Source organism: Pezoporus occidentalis, unplaced genomic scaffold, assembly GCF_034315485.1.
Source record: "Pezoporus occidentalis ecotype Australia unplaced genomic scaffold, CSIRO_AGI_Poc_V1 ctg8, whole genome shotgun sequence".
Taxonomy (NCBI): Eukaryota; Metazoa; Chordata; class Aves; order Psittaciformes; family Psittacidae; genus Pezoporus; species Pezoporus occidentalis.
In genome coordinates, this window is record NW_026916158.1 from 13,673,418 (window position 1) to 13,699,182 (window position 25,765).

General features: G+C 40.8%; 1 protein-coding gene and 1 long non-coding RNA gene across 2 annotated transcripts; both read right to left on the bottom strand.

Annotated features, from left to right (window-relative positions):
* Positions 1–4,134: 4,134 nt before the first annotated feature.
* Positions 4,135–10,815, bottom strand: AHSG (alpha 2-HS glycoprotein). The gene is made up of 7 exons (XM_062603137.1): positions 10,535–10,815; positions 9,045–9,155; positions 7,763–7,847; positions 6,879–7,042; positions 6,484–6,597; positions 5,608–5,688; positions 4,135–4,761 (listed from the first exon to the last, which is right to left on the bottom strand). Exons 1-7 carry the CDS (start codon positions 10,736–10,738, stop codon positions 4,483–4,485), a joined length of 1,038 nt encoding a protein of 345 aa, XP_062459121.1. The 5' UTR covers positions 10,739–10,815; the 3' UTR covers positions 4,135–4,482.
* A 3,507-nt stretch (positions 10,816–14,322) lies between these two features.
* On the bottom strand, positions 14,323–23,985 carry LOC134155693 (uncharacterized). The gene is made up of 5 exons (XR_009961677.1): positions 23,946–23,985; positions 20,555–20,651; positions 18,849–18,987; positions 16,659–16,786; positions 14,323–14,426 (listed from the first exon to the last, which is right to left on the bottom strand). It is a non-coding gene; the product is annotated as an uncharacterized LOC134155693 (long non-coding RNA).
* Between the last annotated feature and the right edge of the window lie 1,780 nt (positions 23,986–25,765).

Genomic DNA, 25,765 nt, shown 5'->3' on the forward strand with positions numbered 1-25,765 from the left:
TGAGACTTGCATGAAATACCAGATTTCTGTAATTGAGCTGTGTCTCTTTTTAAACTTGCATCCTTTTTTTATTGCATACTGACCATCACCTTTAAACCTACAGCTGCAACAGCAAACAATAAGTCAATGATTACAAGGTTTTACAAAAGTGTTGTTGCTCCCTTTGAGACCAGAGAGCACTTTCTCATTCTTTACATTTCTAATTCAAACTTCACTGGGCAGATTGTATAACTTTGACTTCATCACAGTGGACAAGAATATACACATGAAGCTGCTTTCTTAAGAAACCAGAATTGTTTAAATAGACCTACATGCAGAACAGGTCTGTCTCCAGCTCCGTTCTGTCAATAAGCCTGCTCTTCTCCCAAGTAAGATAATGACAAAGGTCCAAGTAATTTGAATGGGAATTGGATAAGGGCCACAATGTTGACCAATTTTACACTTTGTTTTTAAATGCTAATTGTAAACAAATACACTGACTCTCTGTTATATATGGTCAGTTTGGTTGGGATAGAAAGCTCAGTCTGGATTCATTCTTTGAGCATTTCTATTCAGTTGGATACCTAGAGATGAATGTTAACCCTTAGCCCAGGTGAAGCTAGCAAAATGCAGTCCATGTGCAGACAAGAAGCCTGTGGATAAATGGCTCAAGATATTAAATACCCTTAGATAACATCATAACAAGGCACTGTAAAGAATTAATGGTTTCATCACAGTGCCTGCTCTTAAGCAGAAATTTCTATCACTAGCACAGATGTGATAAGTTTTCTTCTTGCACCAAAGACTTAATTTCTTTCAGTGAGATGGTGCAAAAGGAGCTACTGTAAGAGACTGGAGGAAATAGACAATAAGTGAACCAGGGCTATCAAAACAGTCTTAAGGTATTGAAGGCTCCATTTCAGGATTTGCTCCCTCTCAATGCCTCCAGCCATTGAGAGGGAACAAAGGACCCCTCAAAGGTCCTTGAAAATTCTGCCTGGAGAAACTTAAGTTTGAAATTACATCAGTGTGCCTTGTGGCTAACCTGCCAGGAACTCCATGCTGGGGATAAAGTAAAATAGCTGTACAGATAGTTGTTATCTTGAAGATCTACCACCATTACTTGGGGAGGATCCAGTGAAAGTAATTGGTTTCCTAATAAGGAGCAATTCTTTGGTTCAATTCTGCAGTTCTTCAGTTTCACCTTGAAGAATACCACAAGTTGGGTAATTATATCTTTGGCCCTCATTTTCTGTCATGGGAGTCTGTATGATCACAGCTGTCTGCTGGATGACAGGGGACCTTTAGGTTTGAGGGTTGCATTGAGTAAGGAAGGAAAAGTGCAAGTGAAGGACATAATTGTCTCTATTTAATGTGTAAAGTGTAAAGTTTGGCAAGTTAAAATTTTTACATATTGTCATGGGGTTTTACTGGTGGTATAAAGAATCTCAGCTCTTTAGCCCAGAAGCACTCAAAGTATGTTCCTCTGGGAGACATCAGAGCCTGTCCCAGAGCATGTCTATGGAAAGCTGGGTGGGATTATACATAGAGCCAAGAAGACCTGCAACAGCACTGGGGCTGAAACTTTTATAAGAAGACTTTGGTTGGTGGCAGATGTGGAAAACTCAGATAGCTGGTTGCAAGGGGCACATGGTTGCTAGACTGAGCATCCTCATGTTTTCACCAGTTGCTTTGCAAACTCAGGGTGAGGGATAATGTATGGACTGTATCCTGGAGGGAAAGGACACAAGGGGTGAATGTTAAGAAATGCTGCTGTAGCCATAGTATATGTTCCTATACTATGGAGCAGAAGCAGCAACTCCAACTCACTCTCATTGTTCCTTGTGCTTGGGGATGATTCCCCGGGAACTAAAGGATAATAACTCATTTTCTTTATCTATGCAGTGCATGGTATTTCTATGGAAATGGGTGCCAGTTAGTACTGGTTGTGTCGGTGCCTCTTATAATTGTTATATCCCTGACTGTTCTTTGCACTCTTCCTCCCACTGGAAAGGAAAAATTTCTTTATTGAAGTAGCTGACTTCAAAACATGGTCACAGGTGGGAAATCTAAGCATGTCCAGCCAAAGCAGCACATAAAGTACGTATGCTTTAGCAAAACAGTGCTTGAAAAAACTGAAAAATATTGTCAGCTAGTGATGCAGAACTACTTGCATTTCAGGAAAGGAGGCATTTGTATTTTATGTATTGCCATTTTGCAACACTTGCTGCTCATAGAATCTATTATTAAATACTGAATCTGTTGCTAAGGTGCAGGTGCATGAATACGGGGCCATTCTGGGGGGAGACGAAACAGTCATGGAAAATGTACCCTTTAGGGAGAAAAACGTGTCCTTAAGAGGGCAAGTGTTAAGGAAAAGAAAGATGAGGTGCATCTACTAACTGGAATGCACAGAACAATTTTGCCATTTGGGGGGGGGGGTTGGTTGTGTTTGTTTTTTTCTCCCCATATTAAGAAACAATGGAATAGTTACCCCAAGTGTGGGAGAACATCTGTGAAGTGCAGAGGCTGCATGTGTTCTGCTACATATCCTTGCTTTGTGTGGTTGGAAAAGACAACAAGACAATGCAGCATTTCTGGAGTTCAGAGATCCCCATTGGCAGGGATCCCTCTGTTTCTGCCATCAGATAAAGACTTCTAAGTCTGAAAAACACTGTCTCTTCTATAACTTAGTGCCCATTTCATTATATGAAAGACAATTTGTATGGCTAAGGCGATTTCTGGTTTTAAAATACAAAAGGTAGGAAAACCTAATTGCTCCAGGTGAGTTAAAAACTCCTCCTCGTGTATCTGCTGTTATAATAATGCAGATCATAATATCAGCTATTTAATTAAGTCCTGTACTGTGTCTCATGCAGTGGGATGGGAGGACCTCTTACCTTACCACTTTGAGAAATATCTATAGCTTAGTGCTAGCACTTTGTGAATGAATAGCTGCATGCAGAACATACTGGAGTCACTGCTTTACAGAGAAGCAAAAATTCACTTAGCAATTGACTGGCAGTAGCTGGTGCAATGGTCTGCAGCACACTTTCTGACAGAACGCATTGTATTCTTGAAACGTGAGAGATGCTGCCTTCATGGGGAGAGCTTCTCCTCAGCATGTTGCCATCACATTTTACTACAGCTTATAGTCTGGGCTGACTGCCCTTTTTCTTTCCCTTCCATACACCCAGTTGAAGCACTGGTTCAAGTGCCTATGGCTTTTTCTTTCCCCATTGGTATAACAGAGCAGAACCTTTCTGTATAGCAACTTGTTGCACTGTCACCAAGAGCAAACATTAGTTGTGTTGCTTTCTGAATACTAGAAGGTTGTAACTAGGAGAACAGTGTAGGTTATTTGAAACAGTTCCGAAATGACATGTGTTCTGCAGCTTTTGCTGCTTGCATGATAATTACCTTGTAGCAAGTACTGTTCCTGGTTAAAGATTCATGAGTGTCTTAGAGACTGCTCCCACAGGGCCTGCAGAATTCCTGTCTGGCTGGCAGTAAAGATCATTCTGGCCCCTGTCTCTTATTACTTTTCTACCTAGAACAGATTTTGCCTCTAACATGTGTCAGAAATTTGGGGAAGATTTGGCTGCTAGGGCAACGGTAAATTGCTATCACTGTCTGACTCCTATTACATAAGATATATGTCTGTAATATATTTTTATTCCCTTGGATTGGTATTCCTTCATATACACATAGCACATGCAGTACCCATGATCATATTGCATCTGTGTATTTGCTGGAAGACAGAGAATGCACTTCTGTTTGGCTGGAAGGATTGATGCTTTCAGCATTGAATGTGTCCTGATTCTTTGCTCTTTTCATAGACATGGATACCATGTCCAAAAGTATTGAAGTACTTCTGGTAGATAATAAAAGTAGATACATGCTAGGAAACGCTACAGGTGGAAGGGATAAATACATTTTTTCCTGCCACTTCTTCAGTGTTACTGGTGTTTGATCAAAAGAAAGCACTGACCTCATTTTCTACAGTGCTCAGTACCCACACATCCCAGTGAAGCTGATGAGAAGTGCAGGAGCTTACTGTTTTCAAGATCAAGCCTAGAATATGACTCATAATGCTGTGAAGGAGATACTTGACAACTGAATGAAAATACATACAGATAGGAAGACACCAAAGCATTTCAGTTGAGCATTTTATTGTGCAGTAACCTTTCAGGTGATGTTTCTATCACAAAGCTGCAACTGCTGTATAGGTCTTACAACAGTTTCATTGAAACATTATTTTCTGTATTTTAACTAGAGCATCCTTTTATGTAGAGAAAAGAACTGCTGTATGTAGTAATCATCTATATTTTGAACCAGGCCTTTTTGCAAGATGCTGGCCACAGCTCTGCTGAGAGTAAAATTCATTTAAGCTCAGAGTCAAGCATTCTCACCTATTTGTACTTGATGCTGTGGGCTGTGTGTTGATGCTTCTGCTGCACACTGGTGCTTCACTTAGCTGTATTGCTATGTCCGTAACACAGCCTATATCTTGAAATGGTGAATCTTCCCAGGGCATGGAGGAGGAGGAGGCACAAAGCCAACCGGGCGAGGTACTTTGTCATGCTGAGCAACCTCTGCAACTGCTCTCTTTGCTACAGGTTTTGCAGAGAGCACGGGAGTAGGAAATTCTGAAGAGCTGGATTCAGATGCAACAGGGTTATTGTGGGAGAGCCTGAGATTGTGGTTTGTGAAGCCTTGTACAATACTGGGCACCAGTCCAGCTGATGTATCTTGGCCTGGTTGAGAGTAGGTAACTCCAGGCTGAAAAAGAAGAAGTTTGTATTTGTGTTCAGTATCTTGGGGGTCATAATAGAAACATCATTGACCTCTTACTAGGTGCCCTGCTCCTAACTAGATATAGATCTCCAATCAGGTACAAAATATTCCTGACCATCACAGAAGTTTGATTTGCATTTTAACACCTACACAGGAGCCCAGGAACACATTTTTAATATCAGGCAGATCATTAGCACCAAATTCTGTGCTACGTGAACTTTCAGGGCCACCTATGCAGCTGGTGAAGCATTCAAAACTAGCTGTCTTACTCTTTATTTCATATACCTCCTAGACAGCTCTTGTGCTACCAAGAGCTCTGGTCCATAGAAAGTATTCAGCTACCACCTAGCCTTTCTCAAACCAAATGGAGACTAGATTACCTGGAGAGCACCCTGGTGCTAGCATATATATGTTTCCCTCCTGCTGCTATAGCAGTGCAGGCCATGCTCTCTGAATTCAGTCACATCTAAGGACTACTAGTAAAAAAACCCAGCTGATTTCATCTACCACAATGGCTCTTTTATATTTTACATCTACCTGCCTCATCCCCCTAACTGAGCAGAGTTTGGTTCCCTTTTCTCCATCAGACATGTGAAGCTTCCAGATAGTTAAGAGGAAAAACTGGAAAAAAGGCATGGATGGCAGAGATGACATAACTCCTGGCACAGAAATCCATAGGATTATCAGGAGCTACTTTACCTTGCATTTTTTAGGATACAAAATTAAATTCAAGTTATCACAGATAGCAAAATAAGTAAACTCAGGGATTGTTTCTAACAGTTTAGTAGGCTAGAATACTCTGGAAAGGAAGGGAATATCTGGTGTTGGTACCTGATGTCCATAGAGCTGGCAGTCCACTTTGAGATCCTGTGAGGGGCGTGTTACCATTGTTGCTGTGCAGAAACCAAAATTCTGGTAAAGCAGAACATAGTCAATAGAAAATAGTTATAAAATACAGGAGACCTGCATTACAATTTTTACTTGTCAGTATATTTAGAAACGGCTACATCTTCTCATGTTTTATCTGAGCAGTAAAGTACTTGCTTTTTAGTCTGTTGGACAAAAAAGCAGAGCTGTTTAAATGCCTAACCAGCAAATAAGTGAAACTCCTGCATTCTTCTAGAATAATATCCTTTGTATGTCTGGATATGATGGAAGGAAAGAATATATAGGAATCTTCCCACCCACTAAAACTGCTTAGGACTCAATCTGATCAGAAACCAAAAAAAAAAAAAACAAAAAAAAAAAACAACAACAACAACAAAAAAACAAACAAACAGATTATAAAGTGTACAGTATAATTCTCAAGAGCCTGTATGTCAGAACATAGCAAAATGACTGCACTTAAATTATAGGAAGGTGAAACAGTCTGCCCTTTTTCTATGTGTTTGTGTACTGCTCAGTACAAACAGCCTGATTTTCTCAGGTGTTCATGATAAAAAGAATAAAAAAATAATATATATTCTGTTGATTCAAAATATTTTGTGTTAAAGACATTTTAGTCCTCAAGCCTTTTTGAAATGTATGCAAATACATCAGGTTTCAGTGCAGATACTTCAGAGAGAAAAGTGTGATATAGCTTTAGGAATTATATATTGAAAAGCATATAATGATGGTATACCACTCTTGTACTTTCATCCTCACAAAGGGCTATTCCTGCACAAGTGTGAGCACAGCACAGTATGCTGCTTTTCCACCTCTACTTACAGACTGATCTTCAGGCAGCAGTTGACAAGCCTCCACATTAACTTTAGCGACTTCTGCTGAGCAGTTTGTGGCAGCCACAGCAAACTCAACAGAGACAGCATGTGTTGGGTGATACTGTTAATACAGGAAAATTGTTTAAATGACTTTGCACCGAGAGAGCTGCTGACAAAAGATAAGAATCAAATGTTGTGGTTTCTAGCTCTGCATCTCTCACTGAAGTGAAAAAGAATCCTGTAGCTAAAATGACACAAAATGCTTAGGAAATCAAGAGCAATTCAGTAGGGCAAATAAGAGCAAGGTCAATCTGTTTGCAAACATACCTAGTTAGCACTGTACAGTTACCCCTGAAGAAATATTCTGTTCACATGAAAGGCAGACATAGTTCTAGCAGTTACCTGTATTTTGGCCCTTCCAATCTCAAGGAGTCTGAGGTAAGCATCAGCAGTTTTGCTGTTGTGGTCATTGAGTGCAGTTGTAACAGCTGTTAATACCTCAGTGTTATTCAGACTTGCCAGCAGTGGACAGTCAGGGCAGAGTTGGAGAACATCTTCACTTGAGTCTGCGGGTGGAATCAAACAGATTATGTTTCGATTCGATTGGCTGTTTTGAAAGTCATTGTAGACCCGTTCAGTCACAGAAAATACTGTTTCATGATCAGTCCCAAATTATAGCGGAAGGAATTTTTCCTGTACAGACTATAGATGGCAGTGTTTCACACGACTTGCCCTATTTAAGTCTGCAAGTTAAAAGTGCTGTGTGCTTCAGCAGCGCATTTCGAATGTTCTTACTCAGGTTTTAATAAATTTTCTTTCAGGCAAACTATCCATGACACCAACGAAAATATGTATCAGCTCACCCAAGAAATGGTGGGAAAATGAATATATTTTCATTTATTGGGATTTTTTTTTCATGAGTGTGTTATTTCATTCACCCACCAGTTTTGAAAGTAGTACTAAAGATACCTCATACAAAGCAAAGAGATCTCAAATGACCAGTGGCAATATTGAAAATACTGGATTTAGTAAATAAGCTGCATCTGGCAAAGGGACTCTGAATCAGCAAGCTTCAGTAAATTCAGACCAACAAAGAATCAAATTCTCAAGGCTAAACTCCTGAGTCTCAAAAGTCTCAGTACCAGTAAACTCTAGGTCAAATATGGGGCTTGCTCCCCAGAGAGTCTTATAGTGTCTTAATAGTCACAGTAAAAAGGAGCAAAGACAGAGGGCTGGGTTTGTAGGTGAAGGAAATGAGATTCAAACTTAAATAACAAAGTCTTTACCTGCATGTGAGTGGCATTTACTAGCAAGTACAGATAATATTCCATCCACCCTCTGCAGTTTGACATCACAGTCACCTTCAACTGCCTGGACAGAGTAAAAAATCAAAGGGTTACATTGTTCAGATAAATAGGAATTTATGAAAAGGGTGACTATTACTAGATTCAAAAGAGCAGATCCTGGCTGAGTGTTCCTGGCAATAACAGTCTGATTGCAAAGGTGCTGCTGAGGCATGTCCGAGTGTCTGTGATTTTGTAAAACACAGACCAGAGCTGCAAAATTTGGATCCAAATCTGGATCTCAAGTATCAGAAGTGCCACTGTAGCCAGATTATGCACATTTAATTCAGGTTCCTCTCTCATAAAGAAGAATATGAATACTTTTGAATTAAGTCCTTCTGCAGAGCATTTTGATAATCTCAGCTGGTCAGTGGCCATGCTAACAGCAGTGTGCTGCCTTGTGCAAGCTGGCTCACATGCAACACAATCCAGCAGCGGAGATGTCAAAGGCAAAGCTGGAGTCTCTGGAAAGAGGGAACAGTTAGAGTTACCTCTCCCAAGACGGAAAATGGGATCTGAGCCCTGATGAATGTAGGGGTGGATCAGGATTCAAATTCAGTCATGATCTCTGTGGATTGGGCTCCTTTCTAGAAACAGCAGTCTTAAATTGTCAATTGCTCTCTAAGTTTTCTGCTTAGAAACCTGTACTCAGACAACACATCTACTGTATGGTTATGAAAAGCTTTTCACAGTTGGATGGCACTTGCATAAGAACAAAATATTTGAGGCCAGTAAATTCCAGCTGGGCATTACTTTGAAGGCAAAGCTCTGTCTGAAGGGGATAGCTCTTCTGTAGTCTTGACCAGGACTAGGTGGCTAGACTTGAAAGAATATCACTAGATAACACCCCACATGTAGCCAAGGGAAGGTTGTGTTTGCACAGATTCACAATCTGCCCTGTCTGTGGTTCACAGTGATGCAGTGACATCTGGACTGATCATGGAGGGTTGAATGTGGAGGCCCTAAAGAATGCATCTGTGAACTAGGTGGAATGTTATGCTGACAGCGACCTGTCCTCTTCACATAAAAAGACATAAAAGAAAACCAGGAGAGAAATCCTTCATGACATGAAGGCAACAAAATCATCCAGGAGGTTACAAGTGATTGGGTGGTTACAAACTGTAACAGTGATACAACATTTGCTTGGAAATCTGATGATAGCCTCTAGCATGAATGTACTGAAAATACACCTCTGCACCAAGCTTGTAGATTTTTAGATACTCACATGTTCTGTGAAGCTCCTTACTGTGCAATTTGCAAGAGGCGTAGGGCTGAGAATGGGGCATGTGGTCTCCAGTAAGTCAAGTTCAAGAAATATTATGTCATTATTCAGCCCCTGGAAAAAAAAACCAACACAGGAACTGTAGTAATTACTTCAAAAAACATCATCAGATTGCTTTTCTGGAGCTGTGCTGTGGTCTCTGTTGCTGATTGTCATTGGGTAGCTCCAGGTATACACTAGAGTAACTGAGTAAGTCTTTACTATATAACTTCATAAGAAACAGGACACAGGTTTTTTTAACCAGAGTAAGTGTCATGGTCAAGACAGTCACACTGATGTTTTTCCAGCTAAGGAACTAGCCCATAAGTGTTGGAAAACACAGCCTGTATGTAGTGGTCACTTCTCTTTTTTGTTATTGGGTAGTTTTAAGAAAACAACAGCTGTCTTTGTTGATGGAAAACCTTTGTGTTTCTAAAACCAGATACCAAATAAACACTGGTGCACATGGGCCTGTCCCATTTAGTCCATTGGAATGGCATCGAATTGCACCAGCTAAGTTCCAGCCCCAGTATTAATGTTTTTTTATAGGCTGCAGGATCTTTTATGGTTGTTCCTGAACCTTTGCAACTCTAACATAAGACATGTGAGGGGAAGGGCAGAAGTGAGCTTCCCTAGCTCCAAGATTGACTCTGAGGTTTGAGTCAGGAGCAATTACATTTAAACCAATAAAGTTATTTTACTATAAAAGTATTAAATATGATCAAAGCAGTGTCACCGGTGTTTTTATGTGGGTAACTGTGGGCATGCTTCTAATCTCATTAGTCTGTTTTAGTCTTTTGTAAATGACTTTGGTATCCTCTCATAACAAGTAGAAAACAACCACGAAATTTCAGTTATGTTAATATCTGGGACCTTCTTCAATGATTTGAGAGAATCACAGGTTCTGAATGGGCACATACATTGTATTCATGACCATTTCTATGGCCTTTCTAGATGCTTACAGTGATGGCAATAGATCTTAGTGAAAATGAGATGCAGCTTCCTTGTCAGCTCAATAGGGTATTAGGTAAAATTAATGCCTACTACAAAATCACTAATCACATGGAATTATGATAAGTATGCATTTAGCCAATAAATAATTACCTGCATCATGAAGAGTATCTTCACAGTTTTTCTTCAGATTAGCAACTGGGCTCATGAATCAGCACTGTGAAGGACCTGCCCTAGCAAGCATACTGCATTTCTAAACTCAGGCCTTTTGAGCATTGTACAAAAATATCTGAACATTTCTCTCTCCCCCTCTGTCCTGCTCTTTGAGAGATACATTCCAATGACCTGGATTCTCAACTGCTACCAGGTGGCATTGCCCCATTTAAATCAACAAAGCCATGCTGATTTACCCTGTGTGAGGATACAGCTCTTGGCAGGGCTTGTTGGTCATTTCCAGCATCTTCAGTTTAGCACAGTGCTCTGCCTGCAAGCTCCTCACTTACCTGGGGTAGCACGCGGATATTCTCGATTCTGTTTAAGGCAAACTTGTATCCGTGCTGACTGTGGCCATTAATATAATTCACAGCTACTTCAGCTGCTGCTTCAGATTCTGGGTCATCACAGCCCAAGGGAGCAGGGGGAGCTGCTGGTACGGCTTTGTGAATTGGAAGCTGAACAAGCAATATTAAAGCTACTAGTGCCTTCATGGCAACTGGGGAAAAACAATCCCTTTCAGAAATAAAGATCTAAGAATACTGTTCAGATGGTAGCTAGGTTGCTAGAACTGGGGTCTCATTTATATAGTACATACCACAGACTTTGCATGAGCACATGTCTGATATTTGTCCCAGTTCCAAGAGGCATTGCAAACAACAAAAGAGAAAAGTAAATGTTAGGACATGAACCTGACTGATTAATATTGGCCAAAGTAAATTTTATCAGGTAGGATATTGCGAAGTCTGCTAAAGCAGCTGAAGAAGAAAGCGTCAGCAAAAATATAACAGAATTTCTAGACACTTTTCTACCAAACAAATACAGTGCATGCAAGAGGAATATGATCCCTCCTGTTAAATGTGTAGAGCTAGATGCAAGAGCTAATTGCACTTTCTTGTAAACAGGACACATTCTGTTAGGGCCAAAATCTCACCAGACACCAGTCTAAATTGTGAGATCAGTAACATGATAAACTAGAAAATGGAATTTGAAACAGTTCTAAGGACACATTCAGCAGTAAATGTTATTGTATAGCAACTTTAGCTACTAAATTCATTTGGATTAGGAAATGAGACATAGTTTCTAAATCTTTTTAATCAGCTCTTTCTTTTTCTGAATAATCTGAATATTTCCAGTAGTTCCTGGAATTTTATTTTGCAAAGCCAGGCATCTTGCAGAATTTTTTCTGGAATATGTTGTACAGATTTGAGGATTTGGCAGAAGGACCTAATGGGCACAAAAGAGTTTTAAGGAGAATGTAGATGAAAATTAGCTGCTTAAATGCTGAGGATTGCTGTACCCCTGCTTATACTTGCATTCACAGTGTACATGTTTACAAAAAAGTAACTGGATAATAAAAATGTTCTGTGGAGCAGAATATAACGTCTACAATGTAGCTGAGTAGAAATGGTTCAGTTGGACATGTTTAGTGATGAAGAAAGAGAATGGGAAAAGACTAAAAAGATGGAATGATTTTTTTGAGCTCTGAGGTAAGTTTTTAATACTAGGATTTGCATATTGAAGAGATTCCTGGGGAAAAGAAAGGCTTTTCCTCTCTCTTGCTATAAAAAATTGCTCTAAGCATGATTTGTTTCTTCCTGACACTTGAAGCAGGTGCTGTTTGGCATTTGTTCTCTTGTGTGGATGATCATTTATCTTCTTGAGTTTGGCCTGGAACGTTTAAAAGATGAAGGTTTGGTGTTCCAAAAACATATTCTGGGTGATCCTTGTGAGTATCTTTTGAATCATGACAAATTTATTTTAAAACGTAGTCTCTTACTCTTTATTTTCAATCCATAGGTCAGATTCTATCCTGTGAATCTTTTCATTCCCTTTTTCCTTTTCTGATATGAAACATTGAGGAAAACTTCCAACAGGTGCGCACTGAAACTGGTTTTCACTTCAGTATCGTGTAATTATCGTTATTTATAAATTTAGTATGGTCATTACTCAGTTTCTTAGGTTACATCTTCTCCACTTCAGAGTTGCAAGTACTCTAGGATGTATAACATTTCTGCAGTCAAGCTCTAAGTATTCCTAAATATAATATATTTTTCTAAATATAATATATAACCCAATTCAGTCAACTTCAGGTTTCATTTTCAAGGAACAACTTAAAACCTCAAATAGCAAAACCAGGATTTATTATCCTCTTTCTTCCCTCTCAGTTGTCACTCACATGCAGTGTTTCATTTACTAAGCAGGACAAAAATTAAATACTTTGAAGTCTGATGTACCTCTTTTCAGTTTCTCTGTAGACTTACTGAAGACTTTACCCTCTTGGCGACTGTATGAATTTCTTTGCTGGCATAGAGAGGATCAAAAATGTGCCCACATGATTATTAATACTCAGTGCAATGCAGAATGTTTGTAGCTAGCACTTTTTGGGTGCTTGTTATATGTGTGAAGAAATTATTATTTGATTTTTATGTCTGTGAATGGAGTTTGAAAGTGTAATCGAGTAGTTCGGCTACAGGTAATACAACAAAGGAGCCTTTCACCTTTTGGATACAGACTGATACAGATCTGCCTGAATATTCCCTTCTGAAAGTGGGATTCCTGATGTAATTTCCCTTCAGGCCTGTGTCCCATCATGACTGGCCTTTTTTTGTCACCCCCACTTGTGATGCAATAGTTGCAGAAATAACTTCTCAGTGAACTCAGTGGAGATCTATTCTATCTCTTTCATGTCTGGAACATAGTAAAAAGTTGTCCTTTAGTAGTGGCTGCAAATAGTTCTTACAGCACAAGAAAGTGAGCTAAATTCCATGGGCTCCTGGACAGAAGGTCACATCTCAACCCCATTGAAGTGAACAAGTCTTTTACAGAATCACAGTATCATGGTATAGTTGACATTGGAAGGGACATCTGGAGGTCATTTTGTCCAACCCCACTGCACAAGCAAGGCTATCTAGAGACAGTTGTTCAGAACCATGTCTTTTGAGTACCTCTGAGGGAGACTCCACAGCCTCTCTGGACAGCTTGTGCCCATGCTTGGTCACCCTCACAGTAAAAATTTTTTCCTGATATTCAGACATAAACTTCTATTTCTGTTTGTGCTCATTGCCTGTAGTCTTCTGACTGGATACCTCTGAAAAGAGCTCAGTCCTCTGTGCACCCTCCCTTCAGGTCTTGATAATACATTAAGATCCCCAAGGGTCCTCTTCCCTATGCTAAGTAGCCCCAGTTGTCTCAGTCTTTCCTCTTAGGAGAGATGTTCCAGCACCTTATAACCACCTTTGGACCCCTTTGCTGCACTGTTTCCAGTATGTCCCTGTCTCTCCTGTACTGAGGAGTTCAGAACTGGGCATAGCATTTCAGGTGTGGCCTCACCAGTGCTGAGTAAAGGGGGAGTATCACCCCCCTTAAACTGCTAGCAACACTTTACCTAGTGCAGCCCAGGATACTGTTAGCCCTCTTTGCAGCAAGGGCACATTGTTAGCTCATGTTCCACTTGGTGCCCAAGAGAACTCCCAGGGCTGTTTCTGCCAAACGCTTTCCAGCTAGATGGGCCCCAGCATATATTTGTGCATGGGTTTTTCTTTCTGCAGGGTACAGGATTTCAGACTTCTCGTTGAACTTCATGAAGTTCCTGTGAGCCCATTTCTCCAGCTTGTCATGTTCCCTCTAGGTAGCAGCACAACCCTCTGGCATATCACCCACTCCTCATGATTTTTTGTCATACACAAATTTAATGAGGGTATCCTCTGCCTTATCATTCAGATCATTAATGAGGAAGTTAAACAGGAATGGATCCCAGTATTGACCCTGGGGTACACTGCCAGAGGGTCACACTGGCCTCTAACTAGAATTTGGGCCACTGATCACTTCTCCAGACCCAGCTATTCAGCCAGTTTTCAATCCACCTCAATCCACCTTTCACGTCAGTAGTGTTAGACTTTGGCCCTAGTGAATTAGGTTGCCTGAGAGACTTGACAAGGTTTGGAAGCAGAACAAGCTGGGTTTACTGCCCTTGTTATATAAAATATAGTATTGATTTTATGCTTAAGAATTGAGGCTCCTCTGAATCTTAGTTCTTAATAATTCATATAAGCCACAATGGAAAGGTGAGTTGATGGTTTTCTTTTTTGCTTTCTCTCTTTTTTCTTTTTTTTTTTTCTTGGTTGGATGCTTCAAACAACTGGTGGTGATTGGAAACTTGCTGCCCCTGCTCAACCTCATCTGGAAAAAAAGCAAAGAATTACTTCCGCAAGATGTCAAGCTGATACCTTCCAGAGCTTAAAATTCAAACAAATTAAACAAGCAAACAGATAAATATCATCTTTCTAAAGCTTCAGATCGAAGTTAAACACTTATGGGGATTTCTGAGGCTCTCTTTTCAGATTACTAAAACATCATTTTTTTGGTAAAGCAGAGAGAACTGTTCCAATTCTCTGCACCACATCAAAAGATGCATTTCTGATCAGTCAGGCATTGTACAGTACTTCAAAACTTAATCAACTTTTGCTTTACACTTGATTAAGTACATTACTTTTGGATCATAGAGTTCACAAGATCTTGGAACATCAGGGCTGTCTTCTATATAGCCATCACCTACATAGAAACCTGCACTCTAAGGCAAGAAAATGTCTGCAGGGAAAATGTCAGATAGCTAAAGTGACCAGTCTTGTCAAGGCAGCATATTGCTTCCTTAAATGACAGTATAATCAGCATTTAAAAATAAAGTGTATGAAAACCCATTAAGGTCTGAGAAAAAACCTCAAGACAAATTAGACTAATTGGTTTGTATAGTCTTATTGGCCCCTTTCCACTACACAGGCAAATCTTCAGCAGGTATAAGTTGACTCAGATTCACTACAGTCCGAGTCCCTCAGTGCTCCCATACCAGAAAACCTGTTAAGTGTGAACAGTTTTACCAGACTGTAATAGTAGAACATTATATGTTTTGGGGTTTTTTAATACGTATATGAGAATCTTTAAGAGGAGGAAGGCTGATCATGTGCCATGGTCTGCTCTACTATTTGCAGTTGAGAAATTCCTTATTGTGCAAAATTAAATGTGCAGACATGGCCTCTAGTTTTGGGTGCCCAGCTAGAGATTTCTTCTCACTCAACTTTTCTGATCTCAATCTGTTAATATCTATTTAATTTTAACTGTAAAATGGAAATAACTATTTTCCATTTCACTTCAGTGATCTGAAATAACTCACTGAATTTTGTAAAAAGTTTTGATATCACTGGGTGGAAAGATCTATTCAAAGTATAAGCATTAGAGGAATCTAAAAATCAGATGCCAGTCAGTAAAAATTTAGGGATTCCTGGACTTGGTGGAGATGTAGCGTGATTAAAAGGATTGAAATTTGGGCTCCCACATTTAGTATTTATTATTTCAGAGAAATGTTATTTGCTGGAGTTTCTTTTCAAAAACTGATATTTTTTGTTTGTTTGTTTTTTGAAAGAGCATGGTAAGTTGGCAAGAATTCTGAAATTTTTACTGTAATGAAAATTCTGATTTTTGACCCATACAAAGCCAACTGAGTCTATTTCTGTCCTGTTCCCTCTTGTTCCCTTTTGCTCTTCTATTGTCTATGCTACTGAAATACTTGAGTGCCTTCCAGAAGTACATCAAGTGACATAACCAGCATTTTTTTACATGAAAGTCTATTCTCCTCTTCCCAGTGGGAAGATTATATAAGATGTTTTGTCTTAGTGAAGTTTTTGATTGATTTAAATTTTCCTCCCCATATCCGCATTTTCTCTGCAATGTGTGTTAATGTTACAGTTAGTAACAAGAGCATTTTTCTGAGATGAGGGTTTTCAAGCCCCTGTATGACTTACCCCGTGTTATGCTGTCCTGGCATGTAACACCCTCTTCCTAAATTTTTATACATTTTTACCCTTTTATCAAGGTTAAAGTTATTTATGTTGCCATGCAACTCTTAACAGTAGGATAGTTTTGCTTCAGCCCTGCAGGGATGTCATGGTTCTCTCAGTACCATGCCTGTGCAATTTGATGGGTGTGGGAAAGCTGTGTTGGAGATGGATAGGTGGCAACTGTGAAATCAGAGATTAGCAGCTACTAAAGTTTTTCTTTTGGCTTTATGGTATAGTTTGGGTTTACAGATTATATGGGTGCTCCCCGTGACCACTGCTCTGTATCAGAACCTAGAACAAATAAAGCAAGATACCTGGGAAGGAAATGCAGAGCTGAACAGCAGGCACAAACAGTGCATCAGACTGCAGAAACAGGGTATTTCGCACTGAGTAAACAGACACCCTGCAGTCAAACTGACCTCTTCTTGTCTCCATGAACAGCATGTCAACTTAACTGAATTTAAACTCCACTCACTGTGAGAACCAATGACTGTCCTGGCATCACCAGGGTATCCACAGATACATGGCACCAGTTTAAAAAGGCAAATTGAAACATGCTGCATTAATTTCTTCTACTTACAGGAAAGTCTGAAGATGTAAATGCACAATTGGTCTGGATGCTGTCATGTTCTATGATGCTGTTAGTCTCTTTGATGGAGAACTCCACATGATAACTCCACATGTTATCTTCCCTTGCTGAGTTAAATCCTGAAATTTAGTAGCAAGTGTTAGGAAAACCTGCTGTGCTCTCTGGATTCCCACATGCTCAGCTGCAATGACATATTTTTGATGTGAGAAACAAAATTTGCTCTTGGCACTGTAAGTGCGTGCTTTTTCCACTGAATTTTGTAGAAAAAGCTACACATTCGTTCTCATGCTGTGGCAGTCTAAGAACATGAAATTGTTACCCACTTATACTGGGCTACTGTTTTGACAGTGGTGCATGTTTTTCCATGTCGAGGCTCGTTCGCGTGAGTGACAGGAGGGTTCATGATGTTACCTAGAGGCAGGACTAAGGAATGGCAGGGGAGAGGTTGGCAAACTGATATGCTTTCTCACCTTGGAGCACTCCTTCAGGAGCATGACAACCTCAATCAATATCCCAGTGAGATTTACATAATTCTAACAAGTGAGAGGGTTTTTAAAAAATTAAAGTTATTTATTTTTAGTGAGGCAGATGATCAAGAAGGTTTTTTTACTGCTACATGTTTCTAAATCACCCATTTATTCAACTCTTTCTGCTGCCTTCCAGCTTCATGGATAAAAACTGGAACTGGGATAGGAAACATGACAGGGACATTTTGATTTAATAGCATGGAGACAGTATGTTAATAACACATTTGCAGTAGGGGAAATGGGTCTTCCCAACTAAGTGAAATTTGAAAGAAATTATATAGACAGTCCTGCTTAAGGAATTCTGCATGTTAGACATAAAGTATGGATGACAACAAAGTAGCTATACTTACAGCTTTCCTTGCTTAATTTACACATCAGATTCACAGCAAAGAGGGACTCCAGGCTGTCAGGAGCAATAAACATAAGGACTTCTGGATAGACACAGGTGACCAGGTGACCTTCTCCTCAGTGTCTAAAAGAAAGGGAGATGTGAATGTAAACATTGTGAACTGATTAAAAACAACATCCAATGACACATTTATATAAAGAAGTGCAGATCAACACCTTTTCCTGATATGTTTGTGAATTTGTAAAATTTTGTAATGTCATAGAAAAAAAGAGCTATATTTTTGTTTACGATTAGCCCATAAATTCTGAACCTAAACGTGATGTTAAATCCTGCCAGTTAGAATGTGTACATATAACTGGCTAGTGCAGAATACTGCTTTTGTACTTGTGGATTTATGAATAAAACAGGTAAAGATAACTCACAGGACCACTTTGATGAGGCTACAAGATTTTGTAGTGGGCATCTCAGCCTTTGCCTCCGGCATATCCCCTCTACTGTTCTGTTGAGCACTGTTGGTCTCAGTGAGTTTCTGATTTTTCCATTCATTGTTTCAGTTCTTCATTGCTGGTTGCAGCACCCTTTCCCAGACACACAAGTCTGTATCTTGAAGGGAATCTTGTGTCTTTTTGAGTTCTTTTGTTAGCACAATTAGTCTGAGTCTACATCATAATTTTCTTTCTTCCAAACATATCTGAAATCCCTATTTTATCTGTCACTACAGCTCAAAATGTTCATATAGGCTAATTTCCTTATAATATCCTCTTAAGCTCAACCACTGCTCATACTCCCTATGCTAGTCTGCTGAATATGTCATTGTATCTCCAAGCAGTTCCCCGTTAATGAGAACATCAAACCCAAATTTCTCTTCTCATCTGCAAGGCTCTGGCCAAGACCAGACCTTCTTGTTCAACTGTTCACCTGGGGCTCACCTCATCCCCTCTGCCATCACAATCTCTTTGAGCCGTTCAGCCATGTCACTGACAGGTATGTCTCTCACTCTCTTCAGAAAAAAAAATCCCATTTCTCAGCTTGCCCCTGAGGCTATCACCTCTCTGAATTCTCACAGGGTCCTTCTCACATTATCTCTAGTAATGTGTTAACATGACTTTTAAACCTGTGTTTATTACACAGAGGGCGGCACTTACACTGGAAAAATTTAGGACTCCAAAAGACAAAATGTTTGAAAACCAACTGAAATGGTGAGTTTGTCTGCTGCATTTCTCTTTTGTCAGCTATTTGCTTAATCTGCCTCTAAGAGCACACATGGAAATGCCACTCTAGGGTTTGCCTTATCTTCTTTCTTACCAAGAGCAGTTTGGTATGAAATGTTTCTTTGGAAATTATGCATGTTGGCATATGTAATGAGGGAGGAAGCCATCTTGTAGTCCACACACAAGTCTTGAAAACAACATTGTCCTTGGGATACCTGGAGGAAAGCCTTTCACTGTGAAAATGGAACACATAGTATTTACTTGCTACAGAAAAGGAAATAAGCTCATACATTTTGAAACCTGTAAGTTCCTAACAGAAAAGTTGTTAATACTGGAGTTAACCATTTCTATTTATCTTGCTATATAATTCACCTGGAACTCAGCTACAGTTTTTAGGATGCATTAACACAGAAACATAAGGCTTGACTAGGATTATGGTGTGGCAACTCCCAGGTACTTTCTGAAAGGAAGCAAGACTTTTGTTAACTTTGCACCAGTAAGAATATAGTAGATGTCATTTGTCTGAAGTTTCATGACAAATTATTTGCTTCATTGTATGAAGCTTACATTAGGCTGTTGTATAATGCTGCAAGTTAATTATTCAGTTTTTGAGAGAACTGCTGGGTATTGGTTAGAAATCTTGCAATTTGAAATTTCAGTAGGTATTTCCGGAGGAAATAATTTTCTGAGCTGAAGTACTTGAAGATTATTGTGTAATGTTTTGTGTGTATTATAGGAATAGGTAGAGACAGAGTGCTAAAAGGGGATTTCTTTGCCTGAAATTCCCCACTACTGTCAGTGTTCATGTTTTTCTCAGCTTTCGATATAGCCTTGCAAGTCTGAGAGTCAGATACTTGGGGTAGGCTCATGGAAATGCCAATACAGATGTGCTACATGTGCTATGGAGAGTTAAAACACAGTTGCAAAGATCTGCTAGAGACTATTTGTGCGCAGAGAACAGATTCCCTGCTCTGTAATCAAAAGCTATTCTTGCCTGGGGGAGGTCCCTACAACAACATTCTTGCCTCCCCTTGAGAAAAAGAAGCCAATGATTATTCTGTTACCCTTCATTATCATTCAGTGTGGTATAAACTGGCCAGGACTTGAACTCTCAAGTGCCCAGGAGGGCCAGTGCATGAATATACCTTGTGTCAGCAGAGGCCATTTCAAATAATACAGATGATGACAGATTGATGTTGGTAGCTCATTAGGCAAAGCACTGACCGAGACATCAGATTCCTTTCAGCAAGAATATGACTGGACTGTTTGCTGTTGTGCATTAATGGAGAGAAGCATTTTTCTTCTTTGATTTCGCTTGCTTCCTGCTTCCCATGTTTGCATCAGACAGTGCCAGCTATCAAATCTGTCATCATGTTTGACTTTCCTAATGTGAACAGCTGTGCCAGAAGAATCAAGGTGTAAAGCTAAACCCAATCTGTAGATATAGTATATATAGTACATTTCAACAAAAGTCCTGTGTTCACAAGCCTCCTGTGGCATACAGTTTTTAATATAACACTTGGCTTCGAGCTCGTCCAGATCCAATAGTACAGTCTTCCCAGCTGTGCTTGAAAAGATAGAGAACAGATTTCTGAAACAGTGTAAGGTGTATTTAGATTGCTGTCTCCTTGATATGCTAAGTCCTGCTCTTGTGGATTATGCTTTCACACTTTTGGGGCATGCCTTAACCCACATGGTTAAGCTGGTAGCCTGTGGGCCAAATCTGGCCTTCTGCATCTTCCTGAAGAAGATGGGGAGCAGTTTTCCAAACAGCAAACACTGCCACAGTTCTTTACCTACCTGTCACAGTCCAACAGAGGAAGCCAGGTGACTTCTGCTGCCATCACCTTCCTCCCCAGGGATCTTTCTAGGGAGGCAGACAGAGTGCACTGGGCAACTGCAGAGAAGAGAGAGAGGACCAAGGTTTAGTGGGGGAAAGGAATTCCCAGACCATATTTGGTCCGTGTGCCCAGCAGGGATGAAATACTGTGCAGTCTGGGGGCTAACGGTAAATACATCTGAGGCAAGTTGGCCACTGTGACTGCGCAGTAAGAAGGGCTAGTGCTGATGCCAGAGAAGGAGTCCACAACTGCTGAAAGGAGCCATGGAGTTGAGATGGACACCCAAAGGAAAAAAAATCAAAGCAGGGAAAGGAGAGGAGTGTTCAGCAACTGAAACGACCCTAGAGTCAGGATGGATGCTCAAATAACTGGGACTCTGATGGCTGCCTCCTGCAAACAGCTCATTAGCCCCTGTGCATAGCAGACAGTTGATCCAGCCTCCTTGTACAGAATCATCTCTGGAAGTTCATTGCAGCAGTGCAGTTTTGTGGCTTTGTGATTCAATAAGTGATCTTACAATACACTGGCTTTGTGATTCAATAAGTAATCTTACAATACACTGGCTACTTTATCCTCACAGCCAGTATTATACTCTGTTCTTTTCATATCCAAAATGATTTTACAAAGTGTAAGGGTAATAATCCCTTCAAGGTAGGAAGAGGCAAACATTGCATTATACAAAATACAGACCTGGAATAAACACCACTACCGTTCTAGCATGGTAAATGTCACAAATGGACATGATTGCTATGGTCCAAAAATTATCTTTTAAAGTGAATATGCATTTTCCCCTGTTTACTATGGTTTGTTCTGCTGTTAGGACTTTGTCTTTCAGCTGAGGTCTAAGGTATACCAATAGTGTAAATTGCAACACCAGTGATGAATTGTTTTAAAGAACTGGTTATAAATAAAGTCAATGAGAAATGATGATACAGGCCAGGAGTAGCCTGTCAGACATTTCTCACATCTCAGTGCTGTGCTAGACATCTTAAATGAAAAGATTAGTGTTAACATTATGTCTAATGTTACTACTTTTATGATTCACATGCCTTTTATTGATTTTGTTTGAATTGAGTTTGCAACTGTTGGGTTGGTCTTAATTTATATAACCAGTGGCCAAATGTGCTGTTTTCTTAGTAACACTTGCATTACTGAGAGCTAGATGCAATGACAGTAACTGCGCCTGGCAGTCTACCATCTGGGTACAAGCTAATAAAATAATCATCTGCATAATTTTGGAAGTCTTTGCAGATACTGGGGGAAAAATATACTGGATTTGATCTGAAAATTGCAGGCAGCCCAGTAGAATAATAATGATACAAATAATTTCCCCTAAAATCCTGGGATGGTCTCTGGTGGGATTTGTTTTACATGCATCATGGAGCTGCCTATGTTAACTTTGCTTTGATATCAAAGGTAAATAGAGAGTGACTGATTAAATAATTTCTATTCAGTTTTGCTGAAAGTAAACTCTAAGGCAAGATGAAATGAACAATTTCTGCTCTGTATTATGACAATAATAAGGGGGAAACCCCTTTTCTTGGAAAAATAATAAACTATTAGGGCCTACAGACTCAGTCAAAATTAGGTTCCACTGTTAGTTTCAATATGCATTTGTAAGGAAATGACTAATCACTTTCCAAGGAATATATGCTCTTTGGCTTCTTCTACATTCTGAAATCAACTGTAACTCACCCCAAAGCTGCCTGCAAATAAATCCAGAGAAAGTAGTGATCCCTTGAGAAGTATGTGTCTGTGAGAAGATGTGTGTGGCTCCAACATGTTAGCACTAGATTTTATTCAGGAGTAACTTCCCCTGTTCCAGCCCCAAACCTTTTCTGTAGCTGGGGCTTAACACAAAACACCTTATTTGGGGGCAGAAGTGTCCACACATTAGGTTATTTCTGAAATAGCTATTTCCATATTCAGTTCCCACTCTGTCTCCATCCAGTTTATATTTACCAAAAACACCGGAGAGGGTGCAGTAGTGCCTCTGGAAAAAAACATTTGTGCAATGAGCTAGACTGGTCGGTATCTAGAGTAGAGCAGAGAGTTGAACTGGAGATTTTGTATTTTTGATTTAGGCACCACAAATTGAAACTTACCAGCAACTAAATCTGCGAAAACAATTGAAGGAGGGTTTCCTGGGTTCAGCAGTAGCAGTCATTTTTCTCCTTCTTGGTAGCTGATGCAGTGCTGTATTTTGACTTTCGGCCTGGGAACAGAGCTGATAACAGTGATGTTTTGGTTTGGCCAAGGACTTTGTGAGCCTCATGCTCTGCCAGGGAAGAGGGGAAGCCAGGAGGAAGCAGAGACAGGACACCTGCCCCAAACTGACCAAAGAGGTATTCCATACCACAGCACGTCATGCCCGGGATGTAACTGGGAGTTGCCCGGAAAGGCTGGGACTGCAGGGTTGGAGGAGGTATCAGTCGGTGCTTGGTCGGGCTGGGGGGGCAAGTTATCAGTCGGCTGGTGGTGAGGTGTTGTATTCTCTTCCCTTGTTGTTTCCTTTAACATTATTATCATTGGTGGTAGCAGTAGTGATTTGTGTTATACCTTAGTTACTAAACTGTTCTTATCTCAACCCGTGGGAGTTGCATTCTTTTTGATTCTCCTCTCCGTCCCTCCAGGAGTAGGGGGAGGGCAAGAAGGGTGGGGAGTGAGTGAACAAGCTGTCTGGCTGGGTTTGAACCACAACAGAGGGAAAAACAGGAAAGCCCATTAAATTTCACTGAAACTAATCAGGTTGGAAGAGCCAGTTTGAAAGTTTTATAGATATTTTAAAAATATTTTTCACTTGCTGGCTGCATTTACAGCCTGTCCCCTCAGACTAGGGACAGTGTGGGAAAATTAACACTAAAGATTGTATTTAGGCTTTTGGGTGATGGATATTTAAACAGAGAATTTGAGCTGTGAAACCAGTTTAGCCAAGTTTGAAGGGACTACAGAATGGAAAGTTACCAAGAGCAAAAGAAGTATCAAAACAGTGCTAAACAGTCTTGCAGAATACTATGGGCAGCTTGTGGTAGGAGAGAGGTACAGATGAACAGGCTTTCCCAGAGTAGAAGTTCGAGTTTGCTGTGTAACAAAGGTCAAAGAAATCAGACCTGAGCAGAAAGGTGTCCATATTTTTGAAGAGAAGCTATTAAGGCAGAAGAACATGAGCTGACAAACCAAAGTTGCTTCAAAGTAGCTGGAACTAGGGGAGGTCCTATGTATGGGATTAAATACATTTTGCCTGCAGCCAAATTCTCTTAACACTTGTAATTTTTAGTGTTCAGAAAACTGGAAAACCTGAACCAGTGACATATCCCAGAAAAACATATTGTGGTTGAAGGGGGTTGTACCTTCAGTAAGATGGTGAACATGCTGGGAGAAAATTAAGGATGAAGTCAGGTCAACGGAGCGGTTTGCCTTAGTTGATAAGGAATGGGTTAGAGAGCAGTTGAGCAATCTGGACATCCATAAATCCATGGGTCCAGATGGGATGCACCCACGGGTGCTGAGGGAACTGGCGGAAGTCATTGCTAGACCACTCTCCATCATCTTTACTAAGTCTTGGGAAACGGGAGAGGTGCCTGAGGACTGGAGGAAAGCAAATGTCACTCCAGTCTTCAAAAAGGGCAAGAAGGAGGACCCGGGTAACTATAGACCGGTCAGCCTTACCTCCATCCCTGGGAAAGTGATGGAACACCTTATCCTTGGTGCCATCTTAAGGCATATCAAGGATAAGAGGGTTATGAGGGGCAGTCAGCATGGCTTCACCAAGGGGAAATCATGCTTGACCAATCTCTTAGCCTTTTATGAGGAAATAACACGATGGATGGATGATGGCAGAGCGGTGGATGTGGTCTACCTTGATTTCAGCAAAGCATTTGACACAGTCTCCCACAGCATCCTCACAGCTAAATTGAGGAAGTGTGGACTGGATGATCAGGTAGTGAGGTGGACTGCGAACTGGCTGAAGGAGAGAAGCCAGAGAGTTGTAGTCTATGGGGCTGAGTCTAGTTGGAGGCCTGTAACTAGTGGAGTGCCTCAAGGGCAGTACTGGGACCGGTATTATTTAATATATTCATCAACAATTTAGATGAGGGAATTGAGTGTACTATCAGCAAGTTGGCTGATGAACTAAGCTGGGAGGAGTGGCTGACACGCCAGAAGGCTGTGCTGCCATCCAGCGAGACCTGGACAGGCTGGAGAGTTGGGCAGGGAATAACTTGATGAAGTATAACAAGGGAAAGTGTAGAGTCCTGCATCTGGGCAGGAACAACCCCAGGTTCCAGTATAGGTTGGGGAACGACCTGTTAGAGAGCAGTGTAGGGGAGAGGGACCTGGGGGTCCTAGTGGACGACAGGATGACCATGAGCCAACACTGTGCCCTTGTGGCCAAGAAGGCCAATGGCATCCTGGGGTGTATTAGAAGGGGAGTGGTTAGTAGGTCGAGAGAGGTCCTCCTTCCCCTCTACTCTGCCCTGGTGAGACCCCATCTGGAATATTGTGTTCAGTTCTGGGCCCCTCAGTTCAAGAAGGACAGGGAGCTGCTGGAGAGAGTCCAGCGAAGGGCAACTAAGATGATTAAAGGAGTGGAGCATCTCCCTTATGAGGAAAGACTGAGGGAGCTGGGTCTCTATAGTTTAGAGAAGAGGCGACTGAGGCGTGACCTTATTAGTGTATAGAAATATATAAAGGGGGAGTGTCACGAGGATGGAGCCAGGCTCTACTCAGTGGCAAACAATGATAGGACAAGGGGTAATGGGTACAAACTGGAACACAAGAGGTTCCACTTAAACTTGAGAAGAAACTTCTTCTCAGTGAGCGTGATGAAACACTGGAACAGGCTGCCCAGGGAGGTTGTGGAGTCTCCTTCCCTGGAGACATTCAAAACCTGCCTGGACACATTCCTGTGTAACATTATCTAGGTGCTCCTGCTCCGGCAGGGGGATTGGACTAGATGATCTTTCAAGGTCCCTTCCAATCTCTAGCATACTGTGATACTGTGGTACTGTGAAGGAGATGGTGCTAGTAACAGGTATTAAGCCCTGGACTCCGGGACTGCCACTGCACTTGGTGCCTGCAGACCGAATGCCAGAATTCATGCCTAATGCTTCTCAACTGCAGGAAACTCGGGGCAATTTGGCAGATGTCCACCAGAGGTACTCAACCACGT

Excerpts from the sequence above, each read along its gene's own strand:
- AHSG (XM_062603137.1), bottom strand. The coding sequence starts at position 10,738 with ATGAAGGCACTAGTAGCTTTAATATTGCTTGTTCAGCTTCCAATTCAC. Across the intron at positions 6,598-6,878 it reads TTGGAAGGGCCAAAATACAG|TATCACCCAACACATGCTGT; the intron begins GTAACTGCTAGA and ends CTGTATTAACAG. Across the intron at positions 4,762-5,607 it reads GCCAGCTCTATGGACATCAG|CCTGGAGTTACCTACTCTCA; the intron begins GTACCAACACCA and ends CTTCTTTTTCAG.